This window comes from Haematobia irritans, chromosome 3 (assembly GCF_050003625.1).
Source record: "Haematobia irritans isolate KBUSLIRL chromosome 3, ASM5000362v1, whole genome shotgun sequence".
NCBI classification, from domain to species: domain Eukaryota; kingdom Metazoa; phylum Arthropoda; class Insecta; order Diptera; family Muscidae; genus Haematobia; species Haematobia irritans.
Window position 1 is genome coordinate 223,411,866 of NC_134399.1, and position 18,530 is coordinate 223,430,395.

Sequence of the window (18,530 nt, forward strand, 5' to 3'; positions counted from 1 at the left end):
AAGTTGTCAATAATTCCATATTTCATATTTCACTTCTGGCTTTCTAATTATCACGCAACAGTTCATACCGGTTCGTAATTGTTTATAGACTCACCTATATATACGTATTTAGTCGGCCTTTTTTGTCTAATATATACCCCGTATGGACTAACTTACAATTTGGAAGACGATGTTAAGAAATTTTAAGATACCTTGGCATCGGCACAACCCAAGCAATTGTGGATGACACTCTTTAGTAGAACTTTCTACGCAATTCATGGTGGAGGGTACAAAAGATTCGACCTGGCCGAACTTACGGCCGTATATACTTGTCTTAAATAAAATGTTTCTGGGTGCAAACATATATTAATTTATAATAAATAAATTTCGTATAAACATATATATGTTTAGAAACTTCAGAGAGAGAGAGAGAAAGATAGAGCACATGTAAATGGCGACGGAGATAGATAACGAAAGACTTTTAAATTAATTAAACCAAACAAAGGTTTAGAAACTGCAATTAACTATTTGGGGCATTAAAAAATATATGCTAAGGGTGAAGTATAATATGTTTGCTCATTGCAAATAATTTTTTGTTTGAACACATTCTGAATATGCAGAATATGTTTGGGAGTATATGTTTTTTATCTTTGCGTGCCTAAATATATAATCAGGCATAAGGACCAACGTATAAAATATCACAAGAGAATAGATGCAAACTATCATATACAAGGGCGGTTCGGAAACTTCTTAGCCTATCAATGAAAAAGAATAGTTAGTTTTTCAAAAATATTTTTATTTTTCAATATAATCTCCTGAAACTTCAATACACTTAGTCCAACGCTTTTCTTGGGAACAAGTAACACTGGGAGCTAAATCAGGAGAAGAAGGTGGGTGGTCAAGCAACTCGTACTTTAATTCGTTGATTTTAGCCATTGTTAAAACACTCTTGTGCGCTGGTGCGTTGTCTTGATGAAAAATTATTTTTTTGTGTTGTAAGCCAGGGCGATTTTCTCGAATTTGTACATTTAATTGATCCAAAAGGTTGCAATAGTACTCTGAATTTATTGTTTTACGCTTTTGCAGATAGTCAATCAATAAAATACATTTGAAGTCCCAAAAAACCGTTGCCATAACCTTACCAGCCGATTGAATTGTTTTTGCCTTCTTTGCGGCACTTCCTCCAGCTTCAGTCCATTGTTTGGATTGTTCTTTTGTCTCTGGAGTATAGTGGTGGATCCATGTCTCCTCAACAGTTATGAAACGACGCCTAAAATCCATTTTATTTCGCTTAAAACGATCCAAACAAGCTTGAGAAATGTTCATTCTTATGCGTTTTTGATCGACTGTTAACAAATGCGGCACACATCTTGCAGAAAGCTTTTTCATCCGTAGTTCTTCATGCAAAATTAAATGGACTCGATCATTTGAGATGCCCATGATATTTGCAATTTCACGCACTTTTATTCTTCGATCATTTAATACCATATCATGTACTTTGGCTACAATTTGTGTTGTTGTTGCTGTTTTTGGACGTCCACTACGTGGTTCATCTTCAATGCTTGTACGACCATGAAGTAGCACTTTCACCATATCATTATGAATTTCTTCTCCCGATAAACCTTTTTTATGTAAATATTTAATGACAGCACGCATTTGTAATTTTTCCGTTGTAAAAAAAATTGCGGATGTGTCTTTTTTGAACACCTGTTTCTATATGAAGGAGCCAGCCAGGAGCCAGATCGAAACAAAATTTAAAATGTGTTCATAACAGAGATGGAAGTTTACAAAACACTTAACTTTATTCTGTTTATACCGCGGTTTTTGTGTGCTAGGCTAAGAAGTTTCCGAACTGCCCTCGTATGTATGTCTGTTCAGATTTAGAAATAGTTTCCATATGTGCCCACATTCGTATAAACTTTTGACATATTAATCTCAATATTACCGGATTCTCTTTTTTATAACATTCTCAATTTTTGTTATGTACTTCATTCAAATTTTTCTTGGATCCCTTGTATAAACTGCGTGTTTTATTTCAACGAATTATAACATTATGTCCTTTTAACATGCTTATTAAAAAGAAAAAAATCGTATGTCATTAATTTTTGACCGAATTCTATGAAATAAAGTTTGTTCCATTTAAAACATCATCGCGCTATTTTTAAAAAATATGGTTTTATGGGGAAATTTGTAGTACTTCTGAGTAATCTGCAGTCAAAATTAAAAATCTAATTTTGACCAAAAAATTCAAAAAACTACAAATTGGAAGTTATATAATATTTACCAGTGGTGTAAAAATATCTCTATTCTCTACTAAAATCAAATTATTTATTTGTAAATAAAAACTTAGTTTAATATTTTTATTTTTAAGATACAACCATTATTTTTTTCAAAAAAACTCATAAACTTTTTTGTTGAAAAAAGTGCTATGTAGATGTTCTTCTTTTACCATTTTGCATATTATATATTGTTTTCGGAGGAATCGGTGATATTGTGTATTTAAGGATTAAAAATTTACAATGAAAAATAAATTTGTACTTTATATTCAGAAAAAAATTGCGGAAAATTAAAAACTACTGAGATTATATGGGGATGAGAATATTTAAGAAATGGAATATTGTTAGTACGAGTATACATCATACATTACCTTGATTTGCTTTTTGTGTAAAGTATTAGCATGTGTTATTTCTACACGAGCTTCTTCGACATAATCTTGAGCATCCAGATAATGTTTTTCAATACTTTGTATGACAACACCCTATGGAATATATAGTCCTTAAGACACATATTGAAAAATAACAAACGCAATAGGGGTAATTACCTGTTCAAATACCATTCTTTGTACCCTTAAGAAAATCTCATGAACTTCTGCCAATGATTTTTCCAGCCTTTTTAGATCTCCCAAACGTTTCGTAAGAGCATCTAATGTCTTTCGTGCATGTTCAGTATCTTCTAAAATCTTCAAAAGGAAAATAAAAAATAGCATGTATTAATCGATCTTATGGTCGGTTCTCATTGTAAGGTGAGTATTAAGTTCGAGTTTAGCCGCTAATTTTCACTAAAGTGAAAACTAAATCAGTAAAAAAAGTCATAAAACTATACATATTTGTTGCAGATTTCATTATAACTTGATGGGGAATATCCCAAAGCAAATTTTCACAAAGTTTGTATTCCTTAAAATGGATTATTAAAGAAAAGTAATCGTGAAAAATTACGATTTTAGCGGCTAAACTCGAACTTAATACCCACCTTTAAAGAACATAAACTTTTTGAATTGGTACTTCGAATCATTCCCCTACATTCCCATCGTGGTGCAATGGTTAGCATGCCCGCCTTGCATACACAAGGTCGTGAGTTCGATTCCTGCTTCGACCGAACACCAAAAAGTTTTTCAGCGGTGGATTATCCCACCTCAGTAATGCTAGTGACATTTCTGAGGGTTTCAAAGCTTCTCTTTCACTGCAATGTGAAACGCCGTTCGGACTCGGCTATAAAAAGGAGGTCCCTTGTCATTGAGCTTAACATGGAATCGGGCAGCACTCAGTGATAAGAGAGAAGTTCACCAATGTGGTATCACAATGGACTGAATAGTCTAAGTGAGCCTGATACATCGGGCTACCACCTAACCTAACCTAACCTATAATAAAATTAGAAGTAAAAAGTTATATATCTTCTTCTTCTGCTAAACTCGACCTTACTACCCACATTTATAGAAAATTGGTACTAATGGCGTTTTTCTTGTGTAATATGTTCACTTTTTTGCATTTTGTCCGGAATATGAACTATTTAGATTCTTTTGTAAAAAAAATACTAGTTTGAAAATGTTTTAAATTCTGTTGTAAAAATTATGCCAGATACACTGAAAAAAGGGAACCCACCAGGAAGTAAACATTTAATTAATTTTAGAAAATTTTTAATGTTTTTAGAAAATTTTAACTAAAAAGTATTACAAACGCATACATATTTTTAGACAAATTCAAGACATAATTAACTTTTTTTATTTGTTAAAGAAAATTTTGTAGTTTGAAAGAAAAAAATAGAGTTCAAAATTGCAAGAATGTCTTTAGTGACATACGAAGTTCATGATGCACACATTTGTAATAAAATTTACAAATTTAAAGAAATAATGAACTATTTTGTGAGAAGTACTAATTTAGTAAAACTTTTTACTTTATTTTTGTTTAATTTTCCCGTTTTTTAGATCATTTAACTAACATACGCAAAAAATTATTAGAATATATAGTAATTCCATATATAGTATATATAGTAATTCCATGAACTAAAATAAAGTTAAATTTGCTTTACACTGAAAAAACAGTGAACCCACCAGGAAAGAAAATTTTAGTTAGTTTTAGAAAAAATATATTAATTTTAGAAAATTTTAACTAAACTGTATTAGAAACGCAGATGTCACGTCGATTTCACAAAACTAAGTAAATAATTTTCGATAAATTCAAGAAAATTTATTAAACAGAATTCATTTTTTTCACTTGTTAAAGAAAATTTCGAAGTTTGAAGGAAAAATTTCGAGTTAAAAATTGCAAAAACGTCTTTAGTACCATACGAAGTTCATGATGGGCTCATTACTGGTAAAATTTACAAATTTTAAGAAATTCTGAACTATTTTGTGGGAGACCCGAATTTAGTTGATCTTTATGCTTCATTTGTGCATAATTTTTTCCTTTATTTTAGTTATTTTAACTAACGTACGCAAAAAATTATTAACGTCATGGAAACTTTCTTAAAATGTAAAAATTCCATGAACTTAAATTAAATTAAATCAGCTTTAGTGAAATATAGGGTTCACTTTTTTTTGAGTGTAGTGAAATAGAGAGTTCACTTTTTTTTAATGTATATACATAAGCAAATTGAGGGAATTTTCAGCACTGCCGACGAGAGTGCTACGATTGCTCTGAAATGCAGAGTTGCAATTTGCTGTTGATGGTGACCAGGGTTGCCAGTTTGGTCCGATCGGACCGATTGGTCCAATAAATTATTAATTTTTAAATTTGGTCGAACCAAATGGAATTTTGGTCCATTTTCGTCAAATCGATATTTTTTTCAAAATTTTCTATTGAAATAAAATTTTGACAAAATTTTCTGTAGAAATAAAATTTTGACAACATTTTCTATAGAAATAAAATTTCTACACAAATTGGTATAGAATTAAATTTTACCAATATTTTCTATAGAAATGAAAATTTGCCAAAATTTTGTACAGAAATAAACTTAAAAAAAAAAAAATGTACAGATACAAAATTATGCAATTTTTTTTTTGTATAGGAAGAAAATTTTGTAAAAATGTTGTATAGAAATAAAATTTTGCGATAAATATCTATCTAGAAATAAATGTTTGCCAAATGTTCCATAGAAATAAAATAGAATTACATTTTTTGTCGTTAAATGTAGGACACGAATTATTTTAAATTAATGTCGTGGTCTTTAAAGTACAAAAAAATTTTTTTTCTGATTCAATCACGAAATTTATTTGATTCAATTAATTTTTTAATTGAAATGTATTCACAGAAATTATAGTATCAATTAAAAAATTAATTGACAGTCAATTACAAAATTAATTGATCAATTAAAAAACGAATTGATACAATTAATTTGTGTGATTGATTTTTATTTCAATTAAACAAATTTTTAACCAATTAAATTTTTAATTGAATATTTTTAAAACTCATTTAAGATTTTAATTGGAAAAATTTTTTTCAGTGTATGGAAAATTTTACTTAAAGTACAAAATTTTCAATAGATATAAAATTTTGACAAAATTTTCTATAGAAAATTAGGATACAGTTTAGAAATCCAAATTATGACGGATATTACGAATTAAAAAATATTTTCTTAAACAACTTTAAACCAAAGATGCTAAATCCTGAAAATAAGTCTTAGCCTATATTTGAAGCATTTTTATCTTAAATCTGAAGATTCAATATTTCAGTTGATTTAAGGACGATTTCTTTAAAACAAAAATGTGTTTCTTTACTTTAAGGAAAATTTGCCTTAGTTTAAAGTCAACTTTAACGAAGAGACTCAAATTTTCAAAATGTGTGTTCTAAATTTAATGCAAAAAATTTTTGAAGCAAAGATTATAAACTTTCTTTTAATTAAAATTTCATTATTTTAAAGAAATTTGTCTTTAATAGTGTGTAAATTGCGCATCCCAAAATTGAGGCTGCGTAATCTATAATATCACGTAAATATTTTTCTCAGTGTTTGACAAACTTTTCTATAGAAGTAAATAGAAATATAAAATTAGACTAAATTTTCCATCGAAGTCAAATTTTGGAAAAAATTTTAACCTTTAAATGATATTAATTTAATTTGGGTAAAGTTGTGGTCCAATTTTGGAAAAATTTTGGTCCAAAATAAAAATTCATTTTTTTATTTTATTTTATTTTTTTTTTTGAGTTCATCTGTTTGCTTCTTTAAATTGTTTTCTTCTCGTTAAAAGGGTTTAGGTTGCTGGCATAATTTTAAAAATTGGCACTCTATACAGACAAAATGAAGGCAAATCATCTTTTCCGGAAAAGGAAATACCATAAGTAATTATCGAACACGCCTAATAAACACACGCATTGGAGGAAATTCTTATATTCAATACGCTATCAAACCTGTTTTAACTTCAACTTGAAACAGTTTTGGTAAATCGCGTCGCTCTCTCTAATAGAATTTAATCCACTGGCAACTACTTCTGAATAAAATTAATTCCTATGTTTTTAAACTTATTGGGTAATATTTTATATTAAGGACAATGTTTTTAAAATAGGAAAATTTAAATTGAAAGTCAATTTTTGTCATTAAATGTAGGACACGAATTATTTTAAATTAATGTCGTAGTCTTTGAAGTACACAAAAAAAATATTCTGATTCAATCACGAAATTAATTGATTCAATTAATTTTTTAATTGAAATGTATTCACAGAAATTATAGTATCAATTAAAAAATTAATTGACAGTCAATTACAAAATTAATTGATCAATTAAAAAATGAATTGATACTATTAATTTGTGTGATTGATTTTTATTTCAATTAAAAAATTTTTGATCTATTAAATTTTTAATTGAATATTTTTAAAACTCAATTAAGGTTTTAATTTTTTTCTGTGTATGGCAAAGTTTTCTTAAAGTACAGAATTGAGATATTGCAAAATTGGATTAATGATAAAAAGGATTTAAATATAGGCGAAGACGTTGGTTGGAAGTTTTTATGTTTCCAACTTTTTTTTGAAATTACAACTTTAAAAAAGGTGATTTCACTTTTTCAGCAAATTTAGCAAATTTTTATCAAAATATGTTTTTTGAACATTTATACTATAAAATATATCATAAATAAGTAATTTGTATAATACATTAATCTACTTACATTGCAGGCATATAAATTTGTCTGTTTATTCGATACTAAAGTTTCAATATCTTCCTCATTCAATTCAATATCCACTAAATATCAACCAAATAAAACATAACGTGCTTAGTTATACATTGTAAACCGCAGTAGCATTAAAGTACTTACAAATTTTAGATTGCATTTTGAGTGTATTCTTTATATTGTTTTCATAATCTTGCAGGAATTGTTCGGTTTCAGTCCATATATCGACATATTTTTGGAATAGGCCATAGTAGAGTATTCGTTTCATTCTCGCCAGTGTTGAGAAGTCATTTGGAGAAGGCAGATTCGTTTCTAGAGTTTGAAACTGTGTCATTATTGTGCTACCAGTTTGAATGCTGCTCTGTCGTATTTTGAAAAATTCTCGTTCTAAAATAGGAAAAAATAAATGTTTTCGTTAAGGAGGATAGTAATTTTTTGGAAAAATTATTATTGTAAAAAATATTACCATTAAAACTCCTAGCATTTTTAGCTGCAATCATGTCCTTCATTAAGATCAAATTATTGCGGATAATATCAAATTCACGTAGGATTTCTGAGTACTGTAAGAAGAAAATTGTTTTTTTTTGTAAATCTTGAGGAAATTAAACGGCTACTAAAAATTTAATTGATTTTGATTGAAAAATTCAATTTTTTAATTGAGGCAATTAACTATTTATAGTATCTTTATTTATTTATTTATATTTTAGATTAAAAACTTTTCTCGTAATTTTATAAGAGTTTATACTTTATTAATTTTCCGATTATAGTTACAATCGGCTTCATAATTAGACTTGAGTCAAAAATTAATGAATCAATAAGTTATTTGAAAGTAATTATTTCATATATATATTTTTTAAATTACATTTTTAAAAAAGTTTTTTTTTTATTTTATTAAAATGTTGATATATTAATTGTAAATGTAAAAATTTGCCATAGTTTTTTGACTCCAACTTCAATCAACTCTTTAATTGGAAATATATTTTCTGTGTGCCTTGCTGTTTCAATCATTTTTTTGACTAACTTTCATTTTAATATGATCAAAAAAATAATTTTATTAATTTTCTGATTATAGTTACAGTCGGCTTCATAATTAGATTTGAGTCAAAAATTAATGAATCAATAAGTTATATGAAAGTAATTATTTCATATATATTTTTTTAATTACATTTTTAAAAAAGATTTTTTTATTTTATTAAAATGTTAATATATTAATTGTAAATGTTAAAATTTTCCATAATTTTTTGACCGACTTTCATTTTAATTTGGTTAAAAAATATGTTTCCAAGTTCTATCAACTTTTTAATTGGAAATATTTTTTCTGGGTGCCTTGCTGTTTCAATCATTTTTTTGACTAACTTTCATTTTAATATGATCAAAAAAATAATTTTTAATTTATTACGCAGGTGAAAACCTATGTTATTAGCACCAATAGTTCCTGTTTATTTCCATAATAGTTCCTGTTTATTTCCATAATATATAAATAAATAAATAAAAATTTTAATTTATTACGTTTCCAACTTCAATCAACTTTTTAATTGAAAATATTTTGGTAATAGTTTTTCTGTGTGCCTTGTTAAACTAACAACGGTTTAAAGATATTTTTGGATTTTTAATTATCAATTACGTAATTCTTCCTTCCAAAGGCAAAAAGTAAAACAAACAATTATTTGCGCCAAATCGTTACCGTATCGGCCATGCTGCAATACGTTAACGACATTTTTGGTGCAATGGTTACCAAGCCCGCCTTGCATACACAAGGTCGTGGGTTCGATTCCTACTTCGACCGAACTCCAAAAAGTTTTTCAGCGGTGGATTATACTAAAGATTATAGATTTGAGAAGATGGGAGATTGGCTTGTGCCATACCAAATGTTGCATTTACCAGATTAGTTTAATACATGTTGTTAGTTGTTTTTATTTTTTAAATGAAAAATTTAATTTTCTTAATGAAACAATGTTAAATTTTAGGCAATAACAAAAAAATTACATTTTCCTCTATGTCAATACTGTTCGAGTATTAAACTAATGTGGTAAATGGTTTGATGTGCTCAGTAGCCAATCTCCCATCTTCCTCTTCTATAATCTTTGGATTATCCCACCTCAGTAATGCTGGTGACATTTCTGAGGGGTTCAAAGCTTCTCTAAGTGGTTTCACTGCAATGTGGAACGCCATTCGGGCTCGGCTATAAAAAGGAGGTTCCTTGTCATTGAGCTTAACATGGAATGGGGCAGCACTCAGTGATAAGAGAGAAGTTCACCAATGTGGTATAACAATGGACTGAATTGTCTAAGTGAGCCTGATACATCGGGCTGCCACCTAACCTAACCTAAAGGGCTAATGAAAGATTCTTAAAAAATAAAAATTAACTGAAACAATATATTTTATTTTTTCAAAAAAACCAAAAAAATATTTTTGGCATCAGTTCATTTTAATTAATTAAATATTAATTGATTTTGATCGAAAAACTCAAATAATTGTACTTATTAATTCTTTATAATGATTATTGCTTTAGTTGATATAACTTTTTGGTAATTTGACTAGGTTAAAAAGTTTATACTTTCTTATGAATTTTCCGATTGTATTTATAGTCCTTTGAACTACATATACACGCAAAAATTTTTTTTCTGTTTCAATCACAGAATTAATTGATCCAATTAATGTTTTAATTGAAATGTCTTCAATCATGAAAATGATAGTATCAATCATAGTTTTAGTTGGGTTAAAAAGTTTATACTTTCTTATGAATTTTCCGATTGTAATTATAGTCCTTTGAACTACATATACACGCAAAATTTGTTTTCTGTTTCAATCACAGAATTAATTGATCCAATTAATGTTTTAATTGAAATGTATTCAATCATGAAAATGATAGTGTCAATCATAGTTTTAGTTGGGCATAAACAAAATATTTGATTAAAAAAATAATTTATTTGATTTAAACATTTAAATTAAATTTTTAATTTATTCAAATAAAAATTTAATTGATGTTGATTGAAAAACTTAATAGTTTTTTTCATTTAAAAGAAAAAGATCATAACTGAATTACTTCCTGAATTGATTTAGTGTTTTTAGTTTGATTAACAATTGATTGTTGGAAATAAATGTTTGATTAAAAATAAAATGGACATTATCATCACTTTTCTTAATTGACTTAGTCTTCCGAGTTTGATTAAAAAGTTAATTGTATCAACTTATTTTTTAATTAAAAGTTTTAAAATCTTAAATCATTGACTTAATTAACTTAAAGTTTCCACCTTGATTAAATAATTAATTGTATTAATTAATTGATTAATTGAAAAATTTTAACTTCAATCAACTTTTTAAAGTGGAAATATTATTAGTGATATTTTTTCTGTGTACTTGGCCCAGCAATGCTCCTACGTTTTTTTTAACGGATATTTGAGTCCAATGAGTGACTTTCTCAAGTTTTGAAACAAACTAAGTCCCACGGACGATGATTTATAATAAAATGGAAAAAGTCAGTATTTGATATATTTCAGAGTACTGTGTTCGGTTTACTAAGGGATTTAATTTATAATAAATTTCTTTTTAATAGTAGCGTTTCTCATGTATTATCCCACAAGCAGATATGCCTTCAATATACAATGATTATGATTGTCGATTGTTTATACTTTATATGTATGCATGTGTACATTAAAAACTTGTTCATACAAATATGTATGCATGTATAAATGATATCGATATTGGGATTCCCCTGAACAGCTCGAAATGCACAAAACTTTGTTTTTAATAAAATTGTGAGAGAGACGTTAATAGGCAGCAGTGGAGTACATTTTGTTGGGAATTTACATTTATGGCATGATGCATGCGATGTGTAGGTAAAGCAGAATTGGCAAACCATAACACTTTTGTAGTGAGGCGCATTTGTTGCAGCTGTTTTGTGATACTGGTAAAATTTTACCATTGTCTGCTGGAGTAATATGACAGATTTTAGAAGATAACAAACACGTTATAAGGTAATATACAATAAGTTATTATACCATGCACTATAAGATGGGGTGGAGGAAGTCATTGTCCTGGGTTCAATCCCAGTTTCGACCACCAACAAGTTTTTCACCGGTGGGTCTATCCCCTCTCACACACAAACAATTTTTTTTTCTGATTCAATCACGAAATTAATTGATCCAATTAATTTTTTAATTGAAATGTCTTCAATCACGAAAATGATAGTATCAATCACAGTTTTAATTGGACTATAAAAAAATACTTGAATAAAAAATTATTGGTTTCTTTAGCAAATTTCAATTAATTTTTGACTCAATTAAAAATTTAATAGATGTTGATTGCAAAACTCAATTAATTTTTTCATTAAAAACGTAACTATTTTCAATTACATTCTTGACTTGGTGTTTTTTGATTGAATAAAAACTTGATTGTTTGAAATAAATTTTTAGTTAAAAATTTCCATCACTTTTTTTAATAGACTTACACCCATTTTCATGTAGCTCCGTTAGGCTTTAACTGTTAATTAACAAACAGAAAATTTCAAATATCTTCTCTCCGGTTAACTTTAACTGAAAATTTGTCGGCAGTTAAGTTCCTCACTGGCATATGGAATATATAGGCAAGAGGGCAGCTATGTCCATAATACGGTTTAAAAGTTCGTTAGTTAACGGAGCACTAACGGAGCTTCATGAAAATGGGCGTTAGTATTCCAAGTTTGATTAAAACGTTAATTGTAATATTTACTTACTTAATTAACTTTATTAATTATTAACATAATGCTACCATCTTGTTTAAAAAATTAATTGTATCATTTAATTTATTAATTGTAAAAATGTTTTCAACTTCAATCAACTTTATATTTTGGGGATATTTTTTTCTGTGCAGGGATGTTGGTAATATTTTTGAGTGTTTCCAAGTTTCCATTATATGAAAAGTCGTTCGGACTCGGCTATAAACATGAGGTCCCTTTTCGTTGAGCTAAACATAGAACGGGGCAGCACTCTTTGATAAGGGAGTAGTTCACAACCTGAAGTTCATTGTGGTATAACCATAGACTGAATGGTCTAAGTGAGCCTAAAATATCAGTCTGTCTCTATAACTAACAATAGATTGGAGATTATCCCAACTCTGTGATTCTTTATTCCACTTTTATAAATATGGAATTATACACTGAAACAAAAAAGAGTTTTCATTTCTGAGGATCGAAATTTTAGACAAACGAAGTTTTCTTTTGAAGCTACAAAATTTTATTTATAACCAAGTAAAAAGAATCTAGATGCAATCGTTGCACCGAAAATTTGGGTTTACTTGCTACTAAAGAAATTACTTTATATTAACAGGTAAATACAGTCGAAGCTCGGTTTTACGAACGATATATTCTCAGGCCCTTTCGTTATTTAGAAAAATTCGTTAAATCGATCGGGAATTTAAAATGTTAACTTTTATCGAAAATCATAAAAATGCTAAATATAAGAAAAAGTTCATAAGCATTTGGCAAAATTAAAATACTACAGGGACACTTAAAAAATAAACTGTTGAATTTGATATATCTAAGATAGGTTGAAAATAGGACGCAAGTTTCGCTCTCTCATAAGGAGCTATATACACCCATGTCAATATTCGCCTTGATGTGTGCACGGTATCAAGCTGGGCCAAGAGTTCATAGTAACATCCTAACACGTCCTACATACACAAATAAGGATACTTTTAAGACACTATCAAAGTCCTTTAAAAACGAGTTAACGACAACTTTATTTTCCAAATTCAGACTCGACATCCATGCTATGTTTCAAGTAAAAAACGTCTTTAAAATAGAGTGTTGCAAAACGTGTCCTAAATTTGAACGATTTTTTGCTTTGTAGTTAAGATGCAAAAAAAAAAACAACAAATGTAAAGTCAATTTCATTAATTTTAAAGAATTTTTCTGAATTATTAAAGTCAAGTTGACCTTAGCCCAAAAATGTTCTCTTTCATGTTATGATACCCATTTCTAAGTCAAATCCCTTAATTATAAGGACAATACGACTTCATTGAAAAGTTTGTCGATTTTGAACAAGGAAAAAATCTTTATATTAGAGAAATCCGATTTGACTTCTTGATCCTCTAGCTATCTGAATTTTTATCGGATTGGCTGAAATTCAAAATGTAAAGGTATGTTATTTTGGGTTCATAAACAAGTGTGCCGAAGATGATGTGGATTGGTCCAAGTTTTGGTATAACCCCCATGTGTTAGGTCTTCCGATTTTCATGTGTTGGTATATATGTTTGCTTGGCAGAGTATCTGTTATCAAATCCATCTGAAATTCTATATATTTTCAAGTAAGGCGACGAAGAGTCTTCAAGTCTTCTTATTTAAGATTCAGCCTGTCCGAACTTAAGTCCGTATTTACTTGTTTATAGATAGATTTTGACTAATCGAATTATGTCAAGCACACAAAATGACAATAACAAATACACGTTTTCATCTACCCCCAAAGAAGATTACATACTGGGAGATCTCCAAAAGACAATCATAGAAACATTGTAAGAAATCAAATCGAGTTTAAAATAATAAATAGCCGATATTGTAGATGCGTAACGAAATTTTGAATATAATGCGTCTTACAGACTATACGTTTTTCCGGACGGAATGTCTATGTTTGTAAAGAATCTTACAGCGTGTCTATTCGATACGACCGTTCGTTGAAGACTAAATAAATGGTAAATGTGTTATGGACAGGGCTGCCAATTTTGCCGAGTTATCGGCATTTTGACGATTTTTTACTCAAACAATAGCAAATGCCGATTTTCCGATTTTTGCCCCAAAAATGACGATATTAGCTCGGTTCAAAAATGTGGAATAGAAGCAGTTCGTTTACACAGCAAAGGAGAGAATACATTCGACAATAGTCAGATAGAGAAATTGAGAGTTTTTGCTGGAGATTTCATACATGTAGGAGCTATACCTCATTTTACATCTACAGTATTAGTATCACGGTTGCCACTCGTGCCAAAAATAATCCACCAAAATTTGTAGAAAATATTATCAAAAGTCTACCAAATTACAAAGATATCTTGAAGTTGTTGATCAAATTTTTGTGGTTGGTATATACAAAAATTTTGTTTTATTCGAAAGAACAATTTTATAGAAAAAGTTGTCAAAACTTTATTTCTATAGAAAATTTCGGCAAAATTTTATTTCTGTAGAAAATTTTGTCACAATTTTATTTCTATAGAAAATTTTGTCAAAATTTTATTTCTACAGAAAAAGTTGTTAAAATTTTATTTCTATAAAAAATTTAGTCAAAATTTTATTTCTATAGAAAATTATGTCAAAATTTTATTTCTATAGAAAATTTTGTTAAAATTTTATTTCTATAGAAAATTTCGGCAAAATTTTATTTCTATAGAAAACTTTGTCAAAATTTTATTTCTGTAGAAAATTTTGTCAAAATTTTATTTCTATAGAAAATTTTGTCAAAATTTTATTTCTGTAGAAAATTTTGTCAAAATTGTATTTCTATTAAAAAAATTGTCAACATTTGATTTCTATGGAGAATTGTGAAAAATTTTTATTTCTATAGAAAACTTTCTCTAGGCTTTATATCTGTAGAAAATTTTTGCACATTTTTATTTCTATAGAATATTCTTGCAAAAATTTATTTCTATAGAACTTTTTTGGAATTTTTTTTCTGTAGTAAATTCTTGCAAAATTGTTTTTCTATGAACAATTTTGCAAAATTTTATTGCTAAGAAATTTTAGCAAAATTTTATTTTTAATAAAATTTTTGCAAATTGTGAAATTTTGGAAAATCGGGCAACACATATGTAAATATTAAAGATCTTTATTTTTATTTTTAAATAAAAAACTTACTGAAGTAAAACTATATATTAAAAAAATATAGTTTTTATATTATATTTTGAATTGCATAGCATATCATTGCATAAAAATGTTTTTTTTTTCAATTTTATTTTTATGCAAAACTGAATTCATTATCATTTTGTAGTTGAAATGCATAGTTGTGTTAATTTTCTGTTCTTTATATGAAATAAATATTTTTGTTTTTAACAAAAAAATTAGTTTGGTTTTAATATTATTAACATTGTATATTTTTGGAGGATTTTTAAAATGGAAGTGACGATTATGACGATTTTTCGGAAAAAAGTGACGATTATTCTTGAAATTTTATTGGCTGGTTATGGATCCCATAAACATGCAGTAGTATATAATATTTTTTCGGACTTAACTTATAATGTGGCCAGTATATGGGATATGTTCGACACGACCACTGTCGTCCGGATAATCTTATAATCTGCACGGCGCATAATACATACATATTATTTTGAGCCAATAAAGGCTCGTGTCCAATATGGCTTTAATGAGTAAATATTGTGACGTAGACCCCATACAGATTAGATTTAAAGACAGATAGGTCGCTAAAAAGTGTTTTTATTTTAAAGAAGTCGAATCTTTGGCTTGGAATCAATACCAAAGTCCTTTAGAGAATGTCAAGGACTTTGGAGATGGTCAAGGACTTTGGCGAGTAAACTTTTTTTTGTATTGTAGAATCAATATGAATCCTGCTAAGTTCACCGGTTGTATAAAGGTTGATACGGTCAAAATTTGGTCAAGGGAAAACGCGTGTAAATCGGTGAAATCGTTTATTTAAAAAATCAAATTAAATTTCTTTTTCAAGTTCAATTAGTATAAAATTCAGGAAAAATATTCAGTTAGGCTTTCGCTTTTCCAAATCCGAATTGCCGGGCCTCACGCTTGACACCTGCCATCAGATTTTGTACAGCCACCTTGTCCACCTTCTTCGCCGCAGAAAGCCAGTTTGCCTTGAACTGCTGCTCGTCCTTAGCAGTTTTTTGGTCTTCTATAGGTTCCGCTTGACAATAGCCCAGTATTTCTCAATTGGGCGGAGCTCTGGCGTGTTGGGAGGGTTCTTGTCCTTGGGAACCACCTGCACGTTGTTGGCGGCGTACCACTCCATGGCCTTTTTACCGTAATGGCAAGATGCCAAATCCGGCCAAAACAGTACGGAACAACCGTGTTTCTTCAGGAAAGGCAGCAGACGTTTATTCAAACACTCTTTCACGTAAATTTCTTGGTTGACAGTCCCGGAAGCTATGAAAATGCTGCTTTTCAAGCCACTGGTACAGATGGCTTGCCAAACCAGATATTTCTTTGCGAACTTTGACAGTTTTATGTGCTTGAAAATATCTGCTACCTTTCCCCTTCCTTTTGCCGTATAAAACTCCTGTCCCGGAAGCTGCTTGTAGTCGGCTTTGACGTAGGTTTCGCCGTCCGTTACCACGCAGTCAAACTTCGTCAGCATCGTCGTGTACAGCCTCCGGGATCGGGCTTTGGCCGTCGTATTTTGTTTATCATCGCGATTTGGAGTCACTACCTTCTTGTAAGTCGATAGTACGGCTCTTTTTTTGGCTCGATGCACGGTTGTAGACGATACACCCAGCTTATTTGCGGCATCTCGGAGAGAGAGGTTAGGGTTTCGCTTGAAACTACCGGCAACTCTCCTTGTCGTCTCAGCGGCTTCCGGTTTTCGATTTCCCCCCGATCCAGACTTCCTGGCTGTCGACAAACGTTCCCCAAACACTTTAATTACATTTGTAACGGTTGATTTGGCAATTTTTAGCGATTTTGCCAGCTTTGCGTGCGAGTAGCTCGGATTTTCGCGATGCGCGAGCAAAGTTTTGATACGCTGCTCTTCTTGCTTGGACGGCATTTTGACAACTGAAGAGTGAATTCCAAAATCAAAATAGGAGCAACATTCTACACACACACACCTTCAAAATGAGGGGGGTTCAGGTTTTTTAAATGCAAAATTGAAAAAATACGTCAAGTTTATATTGACCAAATTTCGACCTATCACCCTTTACTTGTTTAGATATAACATTTTCATATCAAATGTAACTATTTTACTTATTAAATGAAACCTTTTTCACATCAAATGAATCTTTTTGTAAGTCAAGCGAAACCATGTGGAATACATAGTTTGAATACACATTTCACTTAATATTTTGTTTTATCTGGAAACTTTCAATCCGATTATTTTGCGTATTTCGGGGATCAAACGAAAAACGATTCACCATTTGTTTTGAAATAAGTTTTATTTCACTATTTTTAAGTTTTGACAAAGGTTTCATTTGAAATGTGAAAGGTTTTATTTCCAGTGAAAATGAATTAAATATACAACCAATATAGTCGACTTCGTTCTTTTGTTGCTAGTTTAGAAATTGTGTACACAATGTTTCTGAGGAAATAACATTAGAATTGAATGGCAACGACCTCAAAGGGCAAAAATATTGTATTAGCTAACCACAGCATCAAAATTAAGTGTATTTTTGGTTAACGATAAATACGATCTTATCCTATGTCTGGGAAACTACATTTGTTCAAAAACAATTTAACAATTTCTTCCAATTCATTGTAATTAGTTATTTATTCCTAAGACTATTAAGAACATTTGGGGATTTCTTTGTTAAATACAAATTTCAAATTACTCACCACTTTCAAAAGAGCATCCACGGCGGGCTTAGGTGGTATAATAACAAATTCCGTTTCCAGTTCGCCCTCGTTTTCATCCACAGTGCCATTGGTCAAATTAGTTTTTTCAAGGCGCCTGTATTCCACCAGATCATCTTCATTTATAATACACAACGAATCCGATGAAGAGGCATGGCAAACCCGTGATTCCTTATACAACACAATACGATAAACGATCTTTTTGTGGGATAGACGTAAATAACTTTTGCTCTGCCTACCTGTTTGAGTTCCTCCAAACGATCCCTGATCATGACTGATATATGCTTGAGTTCTGGCCTCTTTAACAAATTCCCACTTCTTTGGTATTTAACAATTTCCAAATCTTTAATGCGGAACCACAGATCTTCCGAAAAAAATACAAAAAATGCAATTATTTACATCTTTCACTGGCAATGTTTGGACGAAGAGTGATTTCATGCGCTCTATCTCTCGATGTGAGAATTGTTGATTTTTTAGATGAAACAAACAAAAAGAAAGAAAAAACACAATTTTTCGTATTGTATATTTATTTATACAGCAGAATACATAAGAGCTCTTGTACTGTGTGGATATAAAAACCACAAAGCTATAGAGGGAAACGAGTCATTCGTAAGCTTGCCATCGCACAGTGTTCAGAGAGCATAAATATCTGACGAAAATGCTTGCCAAAATTAATTATAT

The 18,530-nt window shown here is 29.6% G+C and overlaps 1 protein-coding gene across 2 annotated transcripts in view; it reads right to left on the reverse strand.

Moving 5' to 3' along the window:
* Nucleotides 1-18,322, reverse strand: part of LOC142232397 (syntaxin-4-like) — a 31,478-nt gene extending 13,156 nt beyond the window's left edge. For both annotated transcript variants that reach the window (XM_075303189.1, XM_075303190.1), the window contains exons 1-7: nucleotides 18,089-18,322; nucleotides 17,832-18,020; nucleotides 7,821-7,914; nucleotides 7,499-7,741; nucleotides 7,352-7,425; nucleotides 2,801-2,938; nucleotides 2,627-2,737 (exon numbers count right to left, since the gene is read on the reverse strand). In XM_075303189.1, the coding sequence (XP_075159304.1) occupies nucleotides 2,627-2,737; nucleotides 2,801-2,938; nucleotides 7,352-7,425; nucleotides 7,499-7,741; nucleotides 7,821-7,914; nucleotides 17,832-18,020; nucleotides 18,089-18,121 (882 nt within the window). In that variant the 5' untranslated portion in view covers nucleotides 18,122-18,322. The remainder of the gene's footprint in view (nucleotides 1-2,626; nucleotides 2,738-2,800; nucleotides 2,939-7,351; nucleotides 7,426-7,498; nucleotides 7,742-7,820; nucleotides 7,915-17,831; nucleotides 18,021-18,088) is intronic.
* Nucleotides 18,323-18,530: the final 208 nt, after the last annotated feature.